We start from the raw sequence: 19,401 nt of genomic DNA, 5'->3' as shown, positions 1-19,401 counted from the left end.
ATCTATTCAAACATAAGATTAAGTAACTGAAGTTTCCAAATGGTGACCAGAACACAGCAGTAGGTGATTTCTCTGAAGTTCAAACGGGTCTGTTGGGAAAAAGAGGACTCCCCATAGGAAGCAGGTCACAGCCCTCAGGTTTGTATTTCACAGCAAGGCTCCAGTTCCCAGGAAAGAATCCTACAGAGACTATTGTAGATGTTTGCCTTTGGGAGACTTAGACATTAGGCATGATATAGAAAAAACATTTCCAAAATCTGAACTACACGATCGGGGACATGAACTATGTTATCCAATTAGAGTTACTGCAGGAAGATGAGCTATGACTCAGAGAACAACTTGAAACTCGGTAGACAGCAGTGGAACACAGTGTCCTGGGTCAAATTTTCAGCAAAGGGAAATTGGGGCAGAGTTAGGAAATACAGTCTCATTATGAAAACAGCATTTCTTGGACCATGGCACTAGGGAGGGGAACTTAATTCTAAATCATAATATATGGGAGATTAAGTAAAATAAATCCCTTCTTTCTTATTAGTTCTAGTGTAGAAAAAGGCAGGAAGAGCCTGTGGTTACACTGTTCCTTTGTTACAAAAAGTTAACAATGAACTTTAGCCTTAGAGAATTTGGAACCTCAGAATCAAAGGAACAAAATTGGGATCTGATTAATAACATTGAAAAGAATCAACATATTAAAAGCATATTATTCTCCTTCATAAATTCATTTGATTGCCCAAATCAATTCATAACTGCCCTCGTTTCAATCAACTACAGACCATCTCTTATTTCTTCAGATTTGTGATTTAGACATGTGAAATCTCTGTGCAGAATTGAAGTGCAGTTTCAGACATTTCTGTCTTATAAATTGCATCAAATTTCTCATTTTGGGCCACTGTGAAGTAATTCTTCCAGTCACCAGCCATCCCTAAAGATAAATTAAAAAAAAAATAGGAAAGAATAAAATATTTCCATAAGAAGAAAAAGCAGTATATACCAAAGGAAAAGGTTAGAAGGACTAAAGAAAGACTTTCATTTTATTTGAATGAATTAAAACAGCCTTTGAATTGTATTAAGCTTTAAATTTTTAAGCCTTTTAAAAATTCAATAATTTTCTTCCATCTGGAAAGGTGGCTTATAACTAAATAGAGTTTGACATTTGAAGAGGCATTCTGAGAAAGACTAATTTTCTTGTTTAAATTCCTGAGCTTTACTATAGTTTCCTGAGAGTGATAATTTCACTGTTTCTATTGGCCGTGGGTCATGAGGTTATCACTGAGCACTTGGATCAATAGTCAGGGCATATTTTATTTCATAAAGTAACTTTTGGAAACCAGACAAAAAATTAGTCATCAGCACAACAAAACTGCGAAATAAAAAGTTGATAAGTATCACTTCCTAGAATTTATAAACAAGGATGCTATGATATGGAGATGATAGTTGTTTTTCCTAAATTCACTAGGCTTGTTCTTTATTTGTAATTTAGGTGGGAATAATAACATTACTATCAAATACACAACATCCTGGAACCATGCTTTTTAAAGAAAATCTTTTAGGATAAAAATTTAAATTTAATCTCTCATACTTGGATATCTATAAATACATATTTGGAAAATGAATAAACTTTTAATGTACTGCCAATATTTTTAGAGAAAAAATCTTAATATTTTAACACATCATATTAAATTACAAGTTATATTAATCCACAGTGGTTTGATAAAACTCCCAAGTCTTTTAAAAGAAAAACATTCTTAAAGATATGGTTGTTTCCCTAGTTGTTACATTTTGTTCTATGTTCACCAGATGTCAATAGCTCTGGAATTCAACATAGGGTTGACTAAGGGTTCAACATAAACATATTGGGGCTAATGCATCCATAAGGATGTCATTAAAAACAGAGGAGAACACAGATTTAAGCAACTAAAAGTTATACATAAATCATTCCAGTGATCTGATCTGCATACAAATTTTATAATATACACAAACATGCTTGCTTCACAAAAAAAACGATAAATGCTGGTCAAAGGCCAGGTTTTTCTGTTTGTTATAATTTAGGACATATGAATAAACATTGGACATAATCTATCCCACCCTCATAATAATAATATTGATTTATCTAATATGGCATCTTTCAAAATTCAGTGTACCTGGCACATTTGTTCATACTTCACTTCTTTCAGCATTCATTTATGTACATGCCCCTTGCACTACATAGTGAGCTTCTTGAGTCAAAGATATGTATCATTTACCCTTGAATCTTTTAAAGAATATGTGCTGTATATAAGTATTCATGAAGAAGTTTTTCTTATTAATGAATTAATGAATGAATGAATGAATTAATGAGTACTCTAAATGTTTACTGGATACATCAGGGAAGGAAGGAAAGAAGGAAGGAAGGAAGAAGGAATTCTCAAACTATTTAGACTAATAATACTTTTTACTTCTGTATGCATTATTTATTGTAAGAAAATATCCTAAATACTTGCATATCATTTACCATAATCCTCCCCAGAAACTTGTGCCACAGGTGTTATTATATTGTCTATTTTGCCAGTGATGTAATCAGAGCTTTGGCAGGTTAATTAATATATTCAGGGTAATAGGTTCAGGGAATGGCATAGCCTGGATAAAACTCAGATCAATCTGACCACAAAAGTATGTTCTTAACCCCCTAGAGAGGGGATATAAAGACTGTCTTCAATATTAGAACAGCACGTGCTTTTTTTCTGTTGAGGTTGGAAAAGCCATAGAATCCAGATACCGAGCTTGTCTTCTTTATGTCTACACCATAATTAGATGTCATGAAATGGCATCAATTTTCATATGATTTGAGATAAAATTTCTGGGAAATTATATTCAGGTATCTATCAGAGTGAGAATTTGCCATGTTTAATAAAGATTTATTTTCTGATTCTTCTACCAAGAAAAAGAATATATATGTACATGTACACAATTGACCCTTGAACAATACAGACTTGCACTGGCCAGGTTCACTCATATGCAGTATTTTTTTTTCAATTAAAAGCAATAAAAAAAACAATATTTGCATGATGAGAAACCCACCCACATGTTTGGAGTGCCAATTTTTCATACAGGCAGGTTCTAGTATATTCAGAGGCAGAGTTCCTGGAACCAATCCCCCACAATAACAAGGGATGACTGTACATACACATACATTTACATCTGTGTATAAGCATACAGATGAGATATTTATACATCAGTCTTCTTTGCTCAAACTTATAATGCATACAATTTTTGATGAAAAATATACCCGCTTTCATACTCTGTAAGTTATTTTTAACAGGTTAAATGTATTGTTTTTAGAAAAGAAAGAGCATAATTTGAAAACACTAGGACTATTTGCTACGTTAATAAGTTAACAAACAACTTTTAAAAAATATCTATCATATTACTCAAAATCAGTGGGTTTGTTTCATATGTTCATATGCACAATACATTCCTAAGGTTACGCTTACTTCCTAGCATATAAATTGAAATTCTACCCTTCCCCCCCCAAATTCAATCAAGGATATTGAAAACCGAGTGTGGCATTATTAGGTGAATAACTTCTCAAAGTTATTTAAGTTTATAATTTGTTAAATGTATTGTTATTATTAACACATTTTTGACATATATTATGTATAATGAGCCACAATAAACAGACTACTTAAATGGAAGTAATGTATTTCGACAGTAAATGCCATATTCTTCTAAGTTAAATTTGGACTCTATGTTACTAATAGTTTAAACAGTATTTGTAGAGGGCTAAAACTTCTTATAAGGTCAAATAAAAGTTTCTCCTTTTGATGAATTAATTTTAATGCGATTACCATGGTTTTCTAAGTGATATAGGGACTTTAAAGACTATGGTACTGTACTAAGTGAAATTAGTATTTCACTGAGGAGTGGAAGGAAGCTTATCTATGCCATCTTAAAGATTTAAGGGAGTAAGAAGGACAAATTTGGAATTGCTCACATCAGAATTGTCAAAAGCACTCTCATTTAGCACAGTAGTAAATAGGAAAATAAATATTTATCAAATATTCAAGATATCCCAGTAATAGATTTAAATGCATTGTTTCATTTAATAATTTTGAATCTCAGCAACTTTTGGTTGTATGTATTTACTGTGAAGCTTAAACAGGCTAAGCAACTTAGTAGAGATCACAGAACTAATCCTTAGCTCATGATAATTCATGAGAAAGTACAAAAGAGAAATTAAACCCAGCAAAGTATTTACCTTTACGCATAAAAGGGGATTTGCTATGATCCATCACTGTAGTTGGTAGATGTGTATAATTTACCAAAGGATTGTCCTTCATCACTTCGAATGAGGTGTGATTGATGATCCTATCCAAGATCTCATCATTCAGGTTCTTCTCTAGAAATCTAATGATCTTCTTGATTTCCTCCTTTGGATTCTATTAGCGGATAAAACCCAAGACAATAAACAAGTAACTCACACAATGTGAATACTTACAAAACATTTATAATCTGTTTTTCTAAATGTTAACTCTGAATAGTATAGGAAATCCATATTTGCTTGGGTTTATTTTTCTCAAGTTTTAAATAAACTAATCATAAAATATTAAAAATCAAGAATATCTGTTTTATTTTCTATGTCATTCCTCTCTGACAGAAGAATGAGATCAGAACTTAAGGTGTGTCAGTGGTTAGAATGAGTAAAAGAGCAGACGTGATGATAGCAGGGATAAGCCCAAAAGAAAAGATAGTAGTTGTGCTAGGAAAACACATAGATGGACAGGCAAATTGAGAACATTTTCATTTTGGGGTCAAAAATATTTGGAGAATAATTTGGCTAATCCTAAAATATGAATGATGATATTAGTCCAGGAGTCCCCAACCCACTGGCCGCAGAGCAGTACCAATCAGTGGCCTGTTAGGAACTGGGCCACACAGGAAGATGTGAGTGGTGGAGGAACAAGCACTACTGCCTGAGCTCTGCCTCCTGTTAGATCAGTGGTGCCATTAGATTCTCACAGGAGAATGAACCCTATTGTGAATTGACTATGTGAGGGATCTAGTTTGCACACTCCTTATGAGAATCTAATGCCCGATGATCTGATGAAACAGTTTCATCTGGAAACCATCCATCTACAGCCCCCTTGCACCCTGTTCATGGAAAAATTGTCTTCCACAAACCCGGTTCCTGGTGCCAAAAAGGCTGGTAACCTCTGTGTTACTCTACAGACCAGTGGAAGTGAAAGAGACCTGGCTCTGGTCTGAATCTTCCCCTGATCTGTTACTCTTTTACCTCACTTATTAGGAATTTATAAACGTATAAGCATGTTGTAAATTACTGGATTTTTTTCAAATTTTATTATTTATATATATTCTATAATTTTCTTCCATTATTGTTGTTATAGTAAACTTCTCTATAACATTATCTACAAATGATTGTATGGCAGAAGAAAAATATTGTCTGTTAATGCAATGTATGTTGCAAGTTTGAAGGAAACTGAAAATATATGGATATGCTTAAAAAGGTAACCGGGTTAGACTATAAATCAAAATGAGTACGTTTATTTAAATAAAGCATTTTAGCTAAATAAAGACAGAAATGGTCTCAAATATTATGTGGGAAACAGTGTAATGGTTGATTTGGAATTTGAATAACAGCCAAACAGAGAAAATGTATTTCTTAGTCTTATGGAGAAAAGGGACTATTGCCAGAAGCTAAAATTGTTCTTTTCATAGAGCTTTTAAGTGCTGCTCTGCTGTCCAAAACATGAAGACAGATATTTGTTAGAGAGCTGGAATAATTTTCTCTCTTATGAAGAATTTATACCTTATCTCTGGCTAAACAAGCTCTCAAGAGATGTATCACTTTGTTACAGTAGTTTCATAAACCATGCAAGGTTTTGCAGCTGTATGGTGTGAGCAAATTAACATTAATAATCTCAAACCCTGTATAAAGGGACAATGATAAGACATAGATCACAGATTCTTTATGGGATGTGGACAACTGTGATGGAGAAGGAAAACTTGGCCAGTGAATAAAAACTCAGAGGATTCTTTGTGCTAAGATACAAGAAACCCCTGGGAGTTTCTCAAAACTAACTAAAGCAAGGAATATTTCACATGGAGTCAAATTTCTGTGTTATGCAAAGTAGGATTAATGCCATTAAAGTTTTGGATATTACCACTCACTCATTTATTTATTGAAGCAATCAATGATCCATGCAAGTAACTTTGAGCCCCTGTTTATGTGGTATGCACTATATTAAGTACTGGGATGTAGTTACAAAGAAGACAATCTTTGTAATTTTCATTGTAGATCTGAAAGTATTCTACTTTATATGTTCAGGATTTTATAAGTAAAGGAATTAATTTCAACATGTTTTCCTGTTGTGTGTGTCTCTGTGTGTATTTGGCCAATTTAAGTAGAAGAGTTCCATAATGGTGGCATGAAAATTTGTAGTTGTATTTAATTAATACTACTTCATACTAGATAGATGATTACAAGTTTCTACACGAGTGAGGTAATGAGGAAGTAAAGGAGGGAATACTTTGAAAGATACAGTAGATACACTATCTGAACCAATTGAATGTGTGAAATATAGGAAACAGAGAATAAGAATAACTTTTATTGTTGAGAGAGAATAAAATAGAAAAAAGATTACATGTTGGAGAGAAAGAAAATAAGTTTAATTTTGAGTGTTAAATTTAATACAAGCATGGACTAGAAAATAGAGGTAGAAGTAAAAATGGAGGCACAGATAACGGATGATTAGCACATAAATAGCTGTGAAAACAGTAAACGTGAAAGGGGTAACTCAAATATAGCAAACAATTTTAAAAAACAATTTTAAAATATTAATGAGTAGATATCTAGAGGATAACCATAAGTGTGTGATATCCTGGTAAATATAGGAAATAATTGCAGAAGAAAGAGTGGTCACTTACAATGCAGTGGCTAAGAGATAACACAAATAAAAATAAATAATTGATTTCACAATTAGAAAGTCATTAATTATAGCAAGATTTGGGTAAAAACACATTGTGAATAGGCAAAGCAATTAGCATTTTGGACTCCATAGACTAAGCTGAAAAGCAAATATCAATCCTTTTACACCATGATGCAGTAGGGAAATTATCCAGAATCCATATCTATCATTTTACCTCTTTCATATCTTCATAGTACAAGAAAAGTATTGGGTGTTCTTCCTTTTTCTTCCACCAGTTTTTAACATGAGTAAACCAGGAACCATAGGCCACTAAAACCAGATAAAAGTCTATTTTCATAAACATTCATCAAATTAAATATTTCTGTCCGAACAGTAAATCAAATTGTGAAAATATTTTGTGGAATTTAGTAACCAAAGGAACTGAGAATATGAGGCCAATTTTAAAAAGTAAAATTAGCTAGTTATGGATATATAAACATCAAATATTTTTTAATGTCAAGTACAAAGAAAGCATTTCAGACAAAAATACTCTGACCTCCAAAAAGTTATGTTTAGTCTCATAAAGAAGAAAACCATTATCTTACAAAGTACTCATATCAACTATTTATCTAAGTATTATAAATATATAACATGTGCATTAACAGATCTAACTAATTGCTTAAGCAAGTTAAACAATGTCTATTGCGAGTAGGGACTGAGAATGGATTTCTAGTAACTGAGAACAGATTATAGAATACTTTCGTATGCCAATGATTAATACTAGTTTTATAAATTGAATGTCGTGGTAAAATATTAGATGCATTAGATTTAATTTTTTAGATAATATTTGAACATACTTTTCACTGGGTTGGAAAAATAAATATTTTGGAAGTCATAACAGTTATTGTTAATAGTATTATTAAAATAAAAAATACTTATCAATTTTGAGATAAAGTCCATGTACCTTTTCCAGTTATGAATTTCTCCAGATATTCTTCCCAGGTACCAGGAAAAGGTTGTAAATTATTCATTAAGTCGAAATGGTAATATGAGACTGAAACATCCTTGGCATTACGAGCCAGATAAATCATCTGCAGTGGGGGGCGGGGGGTAGGAGAAAAAAATAAAATAAAAGACATTTTATTTAGGAAAATATTAACCTATAAGCATGTAAAATAGCAGAGTACTTTTTCAACTGGAAATTGTGGGTCCGGAAAGCCCTTCTATTAGCAGCTAAAATACAGAATCAATTCAAGTGATTTGCAGTACAGCAATGAATTTTTGAGATTAGAAACATTGAGCTACAGAGGTTTTGAAACAAAGACTTCAGTTTCTGGTCACTTGACACGGTGAAGCACAAATAGACCACTGCGTCTTCTGGAAGAACTGCAAGGTTCTAGAACACACATTATCAAGAAAATGACACTGTGAATAGAGAGAATACCAGCAAATTGAAAATAACAAAATAGTGAGGAAAAAAATAAAAGTTTTCACTTTTCACTTCTACCAGTTAAATACCCAGAAAAATATTAGGTGCTGATAAAAATATATACAAAGGAAAAGAAGGTAAAGATAGTAAAAGACATTAAAATAAGTTTGGGGGCATCCAGTTCAGAAACTAGAAGGTATAGACTCACTATTTTCTGCCTCGCTACTTCTCTACTGTTTTTTTATTTCTTGTTTTTTTTTTTTTTTTTTTTTTTTTTTTTTTTTTTTTTTTTGAGACGGAGCCTCACTCTGTCACCCAGGCTTGAGTGCAGTGGCGTGATCTCTCGGCTCATTGTTGCAAACTCCGCCTCGCTGGTTCAGGCCATTCTCCTGCTTCAGCCTCCGGAACTACAGGCGCCTGCCACGACCCCCGGCTGATTTTTTGTATTTTTAGTAGAGACGGGGTTTCACCGTGTTAGCCAGGAAGGTCTCAATGATCTGAGATAGTGATCCGCCCGCCTCGGCCTCCCAAAGTGCTGGGATTACAGGCGTGAGCCACCGCACCCGGCCTTCTCTATTCTTAATATCACTAAAGCCCTGGAAATTATTCAACATACAATGATACAAGAACTCTAAAGGCATACTGGATAAAGAGCTGAGTAATGCCAATGTGGTGAGTTCCTCCTAGGTGTCCTTTTTATCTCCTGTATACTCTTGGACTGGGCAGCAAAAAGGACTGTGACCTGGAACAAAAAAACAAACAAAATCTAGAAAAACCTGCTCTCCCTGGTCAAAGGATTAGGAAAGAGGGAGCCCAACAGAGACATAGTGGAGAATCCCAAACTCTGCTCCACACTCCGGGTCCCTGTAGTGAACTAACTCACTGCCAGTAGTGGCAATGAAGCACTGGGCCAATCAAACTCCTGTGATACAAATGGGATTTCATGGGCAGTCCCACCCATTCACAGTGATAACATCAGAGAAGCCTTGTTTTTCCCAGGCCCCAAGGCTTCTCTCCTACTTTCAAATAGTCAGCCAACAAGAGCAGGAAGTCCAGGAAAGTACCTTGTACCCCTTTTATGTGGCATCAGCAGGGATAGTACAGTATGTCCAGCAGCCCCAGAAATCAAATAAGCAAGAAAAACAAAACTGAGATGAATCAAATGTTAAATTGTCTGACAAAGATTTAAAGGAGCTGTCATAAAAGAGCTTCAACATTCCATTACAAATTGTCTTGGAGGGTGGACCAAGACGGCTGAATAGAAGGCTCTCCCAATCATCCCCCACACCTCAAAAGGAATATCAAATTTGCCAACTACCTATACAGAGAAAGTACTTTCATAAGAAACAAAAATCAGGTGAGCACTCACAGTACCTAGTTTTAACTTCATTTCACTAAAACAGCCATCAAAGATGACAGGAAAGACAGTCTTAGGATTGCCATTGACACGCCTCCCCCAACCCTGAGTAGCAGCTGTGTGGCATGGTGAGAATCTGTGCACTTGGGAGAGGGAGAGCACAGTAATTATGAGACATTGCATTGAACTCAGTGCTGCCCTGTCACAGTGGAAAGCAAAACCAGATTGAACTCAGCTGGCAGCCTTCCATGAAGGAAGCATATAGACCAATCCTATCTAGAGGGAATCACACATCCCAGTGGTAGAAATATGAGTTTCAGCAAGCCTCACTACATAGGCTAAAGTGCTCTGCACCTGGAAATAAACTTGAAAGACAGTCTAGACCGCATGCTTCTAGGCATGTTCTAGTGCTGAGATGGCCTCAGAGCCAGTGGACTCGAAGGTTACAAGACATACTGCGACATACAAGACTAAGGGAATGCTTGTACCACCCTTCCCCAAACTCCAGGCTGCATAGTTGGTGGATTCAAAAGAGATCCCTTCTTTCCACTTGAGCAGAGGAGAGGGAAGAGCAAAGAGGACTTTGTCTTACATCTTGGATACCAGCTCAACCACAGTAGGATAAGGTACCAGTCTGAGTTATGAGGCTCCTATTCACACAAATATATATGCTTACAGTGTACCCACAAAAGTTAAAAATTGAAAAAAATAAAAAGGAAAACAACTGAAAAAATAGAAAAGAAATTTGAGTTACATTTGTAAATTTAAATATGTGGAAAGTATAGATCTGCAATATATAATAACTGAAATAAATAAATAAATCACTAGAATAGTGTAATGGCAATGTTAGAGGACAGAATCAGCGAACATAAAGGCGTATCGATAGAATTTACTCAATGTTAACAATACAGAGAAAATAGAATAAAGACAATAAAGAGAACCTTAGGAATCTGTGGGACAATAACAAGAGGCCTAACATTTGTGTATTTAGAGTTACACAATTATAGGTGGAAGAGTAAGGAACTGAAACAGTATTTGGAGAGTTGGTGACCAAAAACGTCCTGTAAGTGTTGAAATAAATAAATCAATATATCTAAGAAGTCGTGTGAACTCCAAAAAGGGAAAAAAAAAAAAAAGATGTCAAGAAACATTATAAAAATACTTCTAAAAATTAAAGATGAATAAAACTCTTAGAAAAAAGCCAGATATACAGCACATTGCATAATAAAGATCACCAATTCAAATGAAAACAAGTTTCTCATCTAAAACCATGAAGGCCAAAAGGAAATAGTACAATAGTTTTTCAAGTGCAGCAAGTAATATATTGTCAATTCCTAATCCTATATCCAGTAAAACTGTTCTCAGTCAAGAAGGGGAAAAAGACATTCTCAGAAAAAGGAAAACTAAGAGAATCAATTGCTAGCAGACCTATCTTATGGAATAGTTAAGGGAAGTTCTTCAAACAGAAAGAAAATGACACTAGAAAGATGAAAACTTTAGAAAGGAAAAAGAAAAAGAGAATGGGTAAAAATAGAAGTAAATGTAATAGCTAATCACTCACCCAATGAATTTTTTAAGTCATATTTTACAGTTGAGGCAAAAGTTACATTATCTGATGCGGTGTTCAGTTTATGTACAGGATCACTCGGGACCATTATGTTGAAAATATGGAGAGAGTAAAGGGGCCTAAATGGAAGTAAGATATCTACATTTCACTTAAAGTGAGAAAATGTTGACACCATTAGACTGTGATGAGTTATGTATATTTATGGCAATACCTAAAGCACTCACTAAGAAAACTATGCAAAAATATATTCAAAAATACTAGAAATAAGTAAAAATTATTTCCAAAATGTTTAGGTATAACAAAGGAAAGGAAGAAAAAAAAAGAAATGAGATGCAGAAAGAATAAACAGATAACGAGGTAGACATAAGTCCTAAAATGCCAATAATGTATTTATTTATTTATCTATTTATGTATGTATTTATTTATTTATTTATTTATTTATTATTTTTAACTTTTAGGTCCAGTGGGTACATGTGCAGATTTGTTGCTTATTTGTGTGTCACTGGGGTTTTGTGTACAAATGATTTCATCACGCAGGTAGTAAGCATATTACATGAAAGGCAGTTTTTTGACTTGTGCCCTCCTACCACCCTTCATCCTCAATTATGCCCTGGTTTCTATTGCTCCCATCTTTGTGCCCAAGTATACTCAAGGTTTACCTTCCATGTGTAAGTGAGAACATACGGTATTTGGTTTTCTGCTCCTAAATTAATTTGCTTAGGATAATGGCCTCCAGCTGCCATCCATGTTGCTGCAGAATACATGATTTCCTTTTCTTTATAGCTGTGTAGTATTCCATGGTGTATACACAACACATTTCCTTTATGTGTTCCACCATTAATGGGGATTGTATTAACAAGTTCTCACTCTGCTGTAAAGAACTGTGTGAGACTAGATAATTTATAAAGGAAAAAGGGCCGGGCACGGTGGCTCAAGCCTGTAATCCCAGCACTTTGGGAGGCCGAGATGGGCGGATCACAAGGTCAGGAGATCAAGACCATCCTGGCTAACACGGTGAAACCCCGTCTCTACTAAAAATACAAAAAACTAGCCGGGCGAGGTGGCGGGCGCCTGTAGTCCCAGCTACTCGGGAGGCTGAGGCAGGAGAATGGTATAAACCTGGGAGGGGGAGCTTGCAGTGAGCTGAGATCCGGCCACTGCACTCCAGCCTGGGCGACAGAGTGAGACTCTGCCTCAAAAAAAAAAAAAAAAAAAAAAAAAAAAAAAAAAAAAAAAAGGGGAAAAAGGTATAATTGACTCACAGTTCTGCATTGCTGGAGAAGCCTCAGGAAACTTACAATCATTGAGGAAGCAAAAGAGAAGCAGGCACCTTCTTCACAGGGTGACAGGATGGAGTGAGTCCAAGCAGGGGAAACACAAGACACTTAAAAAACCATCAGGTCTTGTGAGAACTCACTCACTATCATGAGAACATCATGGGGGAAACTGCTCTCATGATCCAATTACCTCCACATGTTCCCTCCCATGACACATGGGGATTATTACAATTCAACATTAGATTTGGGGTAGGAACACAGAGCCAAACAATATCATCCTGCCCCGGTCCCTCCCATATCTCATGTCCTCACATTTCAAAACATAATTATGCTTTTCTAATAGTCCCCCAAAGTCTTAATCTGGCATTAACCTAAAAGTCCAAGTCCAAAGTCTCATCTGAAATAAGGCAAGTCTCTTCTGCCTATGAGCATGTAAAATTGAAAGTCAGTTATTACTTACCAGATACAATGGGGGTACAAGCATTGGGTATAGGCACCCATTCCAAATGGGAAAAAATGGTCGGGAAAAAAAGGGGCTAGAGGCTCCATTCAAGACGAAATCCAGTGGGGCAGTCATTAAACCTTAAAGTTCCAAAATGATCTCCTTTAATTCCATTTCTCACATCCAGATTACACTGACGTAAGAGGTAGGCTCCCACAACCTTGGCCAGCTCCACTCCTATGGCTTTGCAAGGTACAGCCCCTCTCCTGGCTGTTTTCACAGCTGGTGTTAAGTGTGTAGAGCTTTTCCAAGTGCACAGTGCAACTCTCGTTGGATCCACTGTTCTGGGGTCTGGGGGATGGTGGCCCTCTTTTCACAGCTCCACTAGGTGATGCCCGAGTAGGGACTCTGTATGGGGGCTTCAATCCCACATTTCCCTTCTGCACTGCCCTACCAGGGGTTCTCCATGAGAGCTCCACCCATGAAGCACACCTCTGCCTGGACATCCAGGTATTTCCACATACGCTTTGAAATCTAGGCAGAGGTTCCCAAACCTCAGTTCTTGACTTCTGTGCATCCACAAGCTCAACACCATGTGGAAGCTGCCAAAGCTTGGGGCTTGCACCCTCAGAATCCATAGCACAAGCTGTACATTGGCCCCTTTTAGCCACAGTTGGAAGGTCTGGGACATAGGTCACTAAGTTCCTAGGCAGCACATAGCAGGGAGGCCCGGGTCTGGCCTGTGAAACCATTTTTTCTTCCTAGGCCTCTGGGCCTACGATTGGAGGGGCTGCTGCAAAGGTCTCTGACATGCCTTGGAGACCTTTACCACATTATCTAGGTGATTAGCATTTGGCTTCCTTTTAGTTACGCAAATTTCTTCAGCCAGCTGGCTTGAATTTCTCCCCAGAAAATGGGTTTTTCTTTTCTACTGCACCTTCAGGCTGCAAATTTTTCAAACTTTTATGCGGTGCTTTCTGTTGAATGCTTTGCAACTTAGAAATTTCAAAGTTCCACTGATCTCTAGGGCAAAGGCAAAATGTTGCCAGTCTCTTTGATAAAGCATAGCAAGAATGACCTTTACTCCAGTTCCCAACAAGTTCCTCATCTCCATCTGAGACCACTTCAGCTTGGACTTCATTGTATATATCACTATCAGCATTTTGGTCAAAACCATTCAGTAATTTTCTAGGAAGTTCCAAACTTTTCCACATCTTCCAGTGTTCTGAGCCCTCCAAGTCTCTAGGAAATTCCAAACTTTCCCACATTTTCCTGTCATCTTCTGAGACCTTCTAACTGTTCCAGCCTCAGCCCATTACCCAGTTCCAAATGACTTCCAGATTTTCTGGTATGTTTAATAGTAGTGCCCCACTACCTCAGTACCAATTTACTGTATTAGTTCATTCTCACACTGCTATAAAGAACTGCCTGAGACTGGATAATTTATGAAGGAAAGAAGTTTAGTTGATTCACATTTTCCCATTGCTTGCGAGGCCCCAGGAAACTTACAGTCATGGTGGAAGGCAGAGGAGAAGCAGGTACCTTCTTTATAGGGTGGCAAGACAGAGGGAGTTTTAGCAAGGGAAATGCCAGGCACTTAAAAACTATCAGGTCTTGCAAGAACTCACTCATTATCATGATAACAGCACAGGGAAACCAACCCAATGATTCAATTACCTCCACCTGGTCCTGCCCTTGACACATGAGGATTATTACAATTCAAGGTGAGATTTGGGTAGAGACACAGAACCAAACCATATTAGGCATCTAGGTTATTCCTTTGCTGTTGTGAATAGTGCTATGATGAACATACAAGTACAGGTGCTTCTTGGTAGAAAAATTTATATTCCTTTGGGTAACTATTCAGTAATGGGATTGCTGGGATTCATGGTAATTCTGTTTTAATTGTCTTATTTTGAAAAGTGCTGTTCATGTCTTTTGCCAGTTTTTTTTTTTTTTTTTTGAGACGGAGTCTTGCTCTGCCGCCCAGGCTGGAGTGCAGTGGCCGGCTCTCAGCTCACTGCAAGCTCCGCCTCCCGGGTTCATGCCATTCTCCTGTCTCAGCCTCCCCAGTAGCTGGGACTACAGGCGCCCGCCACCTCGCCCAGCTAGTTTTTTGTATTTTTTAGTAGAGACGGGGTTTCACCATATTAGCCAGGATGGTCTCGATCTCCTGACCTCGTGATCCGCCCGTCTCGGCCTCCCAAAGTGCTGGGATTACAGGCTTGAGCCACTGCACCCGGCCTTTTGCCAGTTTTTAATAGGGTTGTTTTCTGCTTATTGATTTAAGTTCTTTTTAATTCTGTATATTAGCTCTTTGTCAGATGTATAGTTCAAAAATATTTTCTCCCATTTTCTATGCAGAAACTATTTATTTTAATTAGGCCCCACTTCGACATTTTGTTTTTTGTTGCAATTGCTTTTAGAGATTTAATCATGAAACCTTTTTCAAAGCCTATGTCCAGAATGATATTTTCTAAATTTTATTCTGGGTTTTCATAGTTTTGGGTAATACATTCAAGTCTTTAATCAATCTTCAGTTAATTTTTTGTATATGGTAATAAGGACTCAAGTTTCAATTTCCTTCATACTACTGGTCATTTGTCACAGCATCATTGATTGAATAGAGTTATTTCTTCATTGCTTATTATTGTCAACTTTGTTGAAGATCAGCAGGTTGTAAGTAGGTGTGCATCTTTATTTCCAGGCTCTCTAACCTGTTCCATTGGTATATGTGTCTGTTTTTGTACCAGTACCATGCTGTTTTGGTCATTGCAGTCTTGTAGTAAAAAGTGGATATTGTGACCCTGCTGGCTTTGTTCTTTTTGCTTATGGTTTCCTTAGCTATTTGGGTTCTTTTTTGATTCCATATGAATTTTAAAATAGTTTTTTTCTAATTATATGAAGAATGTAATTAGTAGTTTGATAGGAATAACATTGAATCTGTAAGTTCCTTTGGGCAGTATGGTCATCTTAACAATATTCATTCTTCCTATACATGGACATGAAATGTTATTCCATTAATTTTTTTCATCTCTGGTTTGTTTTAACCATGTTTTGTAATTCTCATTGTAGAGATCTTTTACCTCTTTGATTAGCTATATTCCTAGTATTTTATGCTTTTTGTGACTATTGTGAATGAGATTACATTTTGATTTGGCTCTTAGCTTGGGCATTACTGGTGTGTAGAAATGCTACTGATTTTTATACACTGATTTTGTATCCTGAAAATTTGCTGAAGTTAATAGTTTTAGGAGTTTTTGGGCAGAAACTGTGGAGTTTCCTAGCTAAAGAATCATATTGACTATGAAGAGAAATAATGTGATTTCCTCTATTTGCATGCCTTTTATTTCTTTCTTTTGTCTGATTGCTTCAGCTAGATCTTCCTGTACTATATTGAGAAGGAGTGGTGAAAGTGGGCATCCTTGTTTTGTTCCAGTTCTCATGGGGAATGGTTTTAGCTTTTACCTGTTCAGAATGTTGGTTTGTCATAGACTGCTCTCATCATTTTGTATTATTTTGAGGTGTGGTCCTTCAATACCTAGTTTACTGAAGGTTTTTAATATGAAAGGGTGTTAAATTTTATCAAAAACCTTTTTTAAAATTTATTGAAGGCCGGGCGCGGTGGCTCAAGCCTGTAATACCAGCACTTTGGGAGGCCGAGACGGGCGGATCACAGGAGATCGAGACCATCCTGGCTAACATGGTGAAACCCCGTCTCTACTAAAAATACAAAAAACTAGCCGGGCGAGGTGGCGGGCGCCTGTAGTCCCAGCTACTCCGGAGGCTGAGGCAGGAGAATGGCGTAAACCCGAGAGGCGGAGCTTGCAGTGAGCTGAGAGCCGGCCACTGCACTCCAGCCCGGGCGACAGAGCAAGACTCCGCCTCAAAAAAAAAAAAAAAAAAAAAAATTTATTGAAGTGATTTTGTGGTTTTTGTTTTTAGTGCTTGCTGTGTGAATCACACCTATTAATTTGCATGTATTTAATCAACTTTGCATTCTGGGAATAAAGACTACTCGATCATGGTGGATTAGATCTTTGATGTGCTCCTGGATTCAGTTTGCTAGTATTTTGTTGAGGATTTTACCATCTATGCCGATGAGGAATATTGGCCTGAAGTTTTCTTTTTTGTTGTGTCTCTTCCAGGTTTTGGTATGACAATGATTATGTCCTCATACAATGAGTTGTGAGGAGTCCTTCTTCCTCGACTTTTTGAAATAATTTTAGTAGGATTGGTATTAGCTCTTTTTTGTACATCTGATAGAATTCAACTGTGAATCTGTCTGGCCCAGGGCTTTGATAGATTGGTAGGTTGGTTATTACTAATTCATTTTCAGGACTGGCTATTGGTCTGTTCATGATTGAAATTTATGGGGGTTTCAATCCTAGTGTTATGAGATCCTTGGGATTTTGCTGTACCAGCCGGAAACCTCTGTGGCCAATGGTGCCTTTGTTCAAGGTTTTCTCCGGCCCTCTGGACTCGTTCTGACCACTCAGCCTTGCAGGCTGAGCTTGGCTTGTGCTACCAACCTGGATCTCATGCCTGCCGAGGGTGAGCCAGGTGTGGAGCAGCAATGGGTGTGTGAGCAAGCCTGTAGTCTGGCCATTGTGCAAGGCCTAGCACACCAGCTGCGATGGGGTGGGCAGCTCCAGGCACCAGCATGACCTCAGCCTCATGGCCCCAGCTCTCTACAAGGTTGCAGCTGGACCAGGCACACCATAAACAACTTCCACAGCTGATACCAGGGAACACAGTGGCACCCAGAAGCTTGGAGACACCAGGAAACATAGAGCCCTAAAGAGGGTGTCACAGCCCTGGCTCAGGGAGCTCCTAGGTCTGGGCTCCTTGAAGGGCCACAGCTCTTCTCTCTTTCTCTCTTCTGTCTTTCTTGTCGCACACAAGGTGGTGAGCAAGGTGTCTGTTTTGGGACTGTTTGTGTTACAGCTCTTTCAGCCCTGCCATTTGGTGGGTCTCAAGTTCTTGTCTTGCATCAGGAAGAATGAGGTATGTAGACAAATGGAGGTGAGCAAGATGAAGAGGAGCTTTCTTGAGCATGGTAGTCAGGGTTTCCTGATGCGTGTTCAGCTCTTAGCAGAGAGCAGACCCTGAGTAGCTTCTCTCTGTAGCTGTTCCTCCCGTTGTCTCTTCTGGTCTGAATCTAGGATGTTTTATGGGCCTCAGATGGGAAGAAGTGCAGGCCCAGTGGTCCATGAGCAGCCATGGGTGGGCCCAGAAAAAGCACCGCAAGTTCCCACTGCGGTCCACAGGACCAGCAGTCCAGCTCCCAGGCCTCAGGCCCTCCCCAGCTTGAAGGTGGGGATTCAGCTGGAACCCACCCTCTTCTACCCAGGAGCCTGTCTACCGCCTGCCACCCTTCATAGCACCAAGGCTGTCACTGCCAAGGGTTGCCTGCAGGCCAGCTTCGACCTACCCTCAGCAGCCCCTTGGCTTCCCTCCTGTGTCCTGGGTGCCCAAAGTCCAGAGGGGACTGAGGTGGCAGGGGGCTGGTGTGTCAGAGCTGTCCCAAGTTTGCACACATCCAACTGGGCTATGACAGCACCCGGGCTTGGAGTCAACCACTCTCCAATACTGGAGTGTGTTCCGAGAGTGGGTAGAGGCCAGACAGTGGGAGCAGACACCCCTGAGCCTGTGGGAACAAGGTGGGGGCCTTCCTTGGCCTCCAAGATTGCAGAAATGCCTGGGTCAACAGCTGCGCATGGGTGGCTGCAGATGCTCCCAGGAAGGCAGTGCTCCTGCCTGCTCCTGGCCCCCAAAAGCACAGGGAGCCCTGCGTCCACCACAATTACTTGGCCTGCTGCAACTGTGCCCAGGAGGATGGGACTTCTGCCTGCTCCCTGCTCCCACTGACTTCGTGGAGCAGGGCACCACCCCAGGCCCAGCTCTGCCTTGGAACCCCTCTATCCCCTTCCCTCGATGTCTAACCACTCTGCTTCCCCATCGGTAGCTGACTCCGCGCGGCCTCATTGCAGTAGCAGGGCGATACCAGGGCAGCAGACTCTCGGGGGGAGTCCCAGGGGTGGACTCTCGGGACTCCTGCCTCCTCTCTGTGTTTCCCCACAGCGGAGGTGCAGCGGCCCTGGCCAACTTTCTACAAAGGAACCCGACATAGCGGAGACTCTGGGCCTGGAAGTGGGTCCTGCCCGGCCATGCAAAGGTAAGGGTGGTGCAGTAGGCTGCTGTGGGGTCACTGGGCACAGGGGTCCCACTGCTGCCTTTGCTGTTCCTGTGGCCGCTCCTGCCACCACCACCCTTGTCTCCCCACTGCAGCCGATGTGATGGCAGCAGCCACTCTGGACTCCTTGCCGCTGCCATCATTAGGAGGTTGTATTTTTCCAAAAACGCATCCCTTTCCTTCTAGGTGTTCTAGATTGTATGCATAAAGGTGTTCCTAGCAGTTTCTGCA

At 38.8% G+C, this 19,401-nt stretch overlaps 1 protein-coding gene across 1 annotated transcript in view; it reads right to left on the bottom strand.

Moving 5' to 3' along the window:
* Window positions 1-702: 702 nt before the first annotated feature.
* SULT1B1 (sulfotransferase family 1B member 1) overlaps window positions 703-19,401 on the bottom strand; it is a 37,406-nt gene continuing 18,707 nt past the window's right edge. Inside the window, exons 5-8 of the mRNA XM_010371444.2 lie at window positions 7,867-7,993; window positions 7,138-7,232; window positions 4,235-4,415; window positions 703-922 (exon numbers count right to left, since the gene is read on the bottom strand). Coding sequence (XP_010369746.2) covers window positions 801-922; window positions 4,235-4,415; window positions 7,138-7,232; window positions 7,867-7,993 — 525 coding nt within the window. The 3' untranslated portion in view covers window positions 703-800. The remainder of the gene's footprint in view (window positions 923-4,234; window positions 4,416-7,137; window positions 7,233-7,866; window positions 7,994-19,401) is intronic.

The sequence above is a fragment of the Rhinopithecus roxellana genome, chromosome 2 (assembly GCF_007565055.1).
Source record: "Rhinopithecus roxellana isolate Shanxi Qingling chromosome 2, ASM756505v1, whole genome shotgun sequence".
In the NCBI taxonomy this organism is placed as follows: Eukaryota; Metazoa; Chordata; class Mammalia; order Primates; family Cercopithecidae; genus Rhinopithecus; species Rhinopithecus roxellana.
This window is presented reverse-complemented; position numbering and strand designations above follow the sequence as displayed.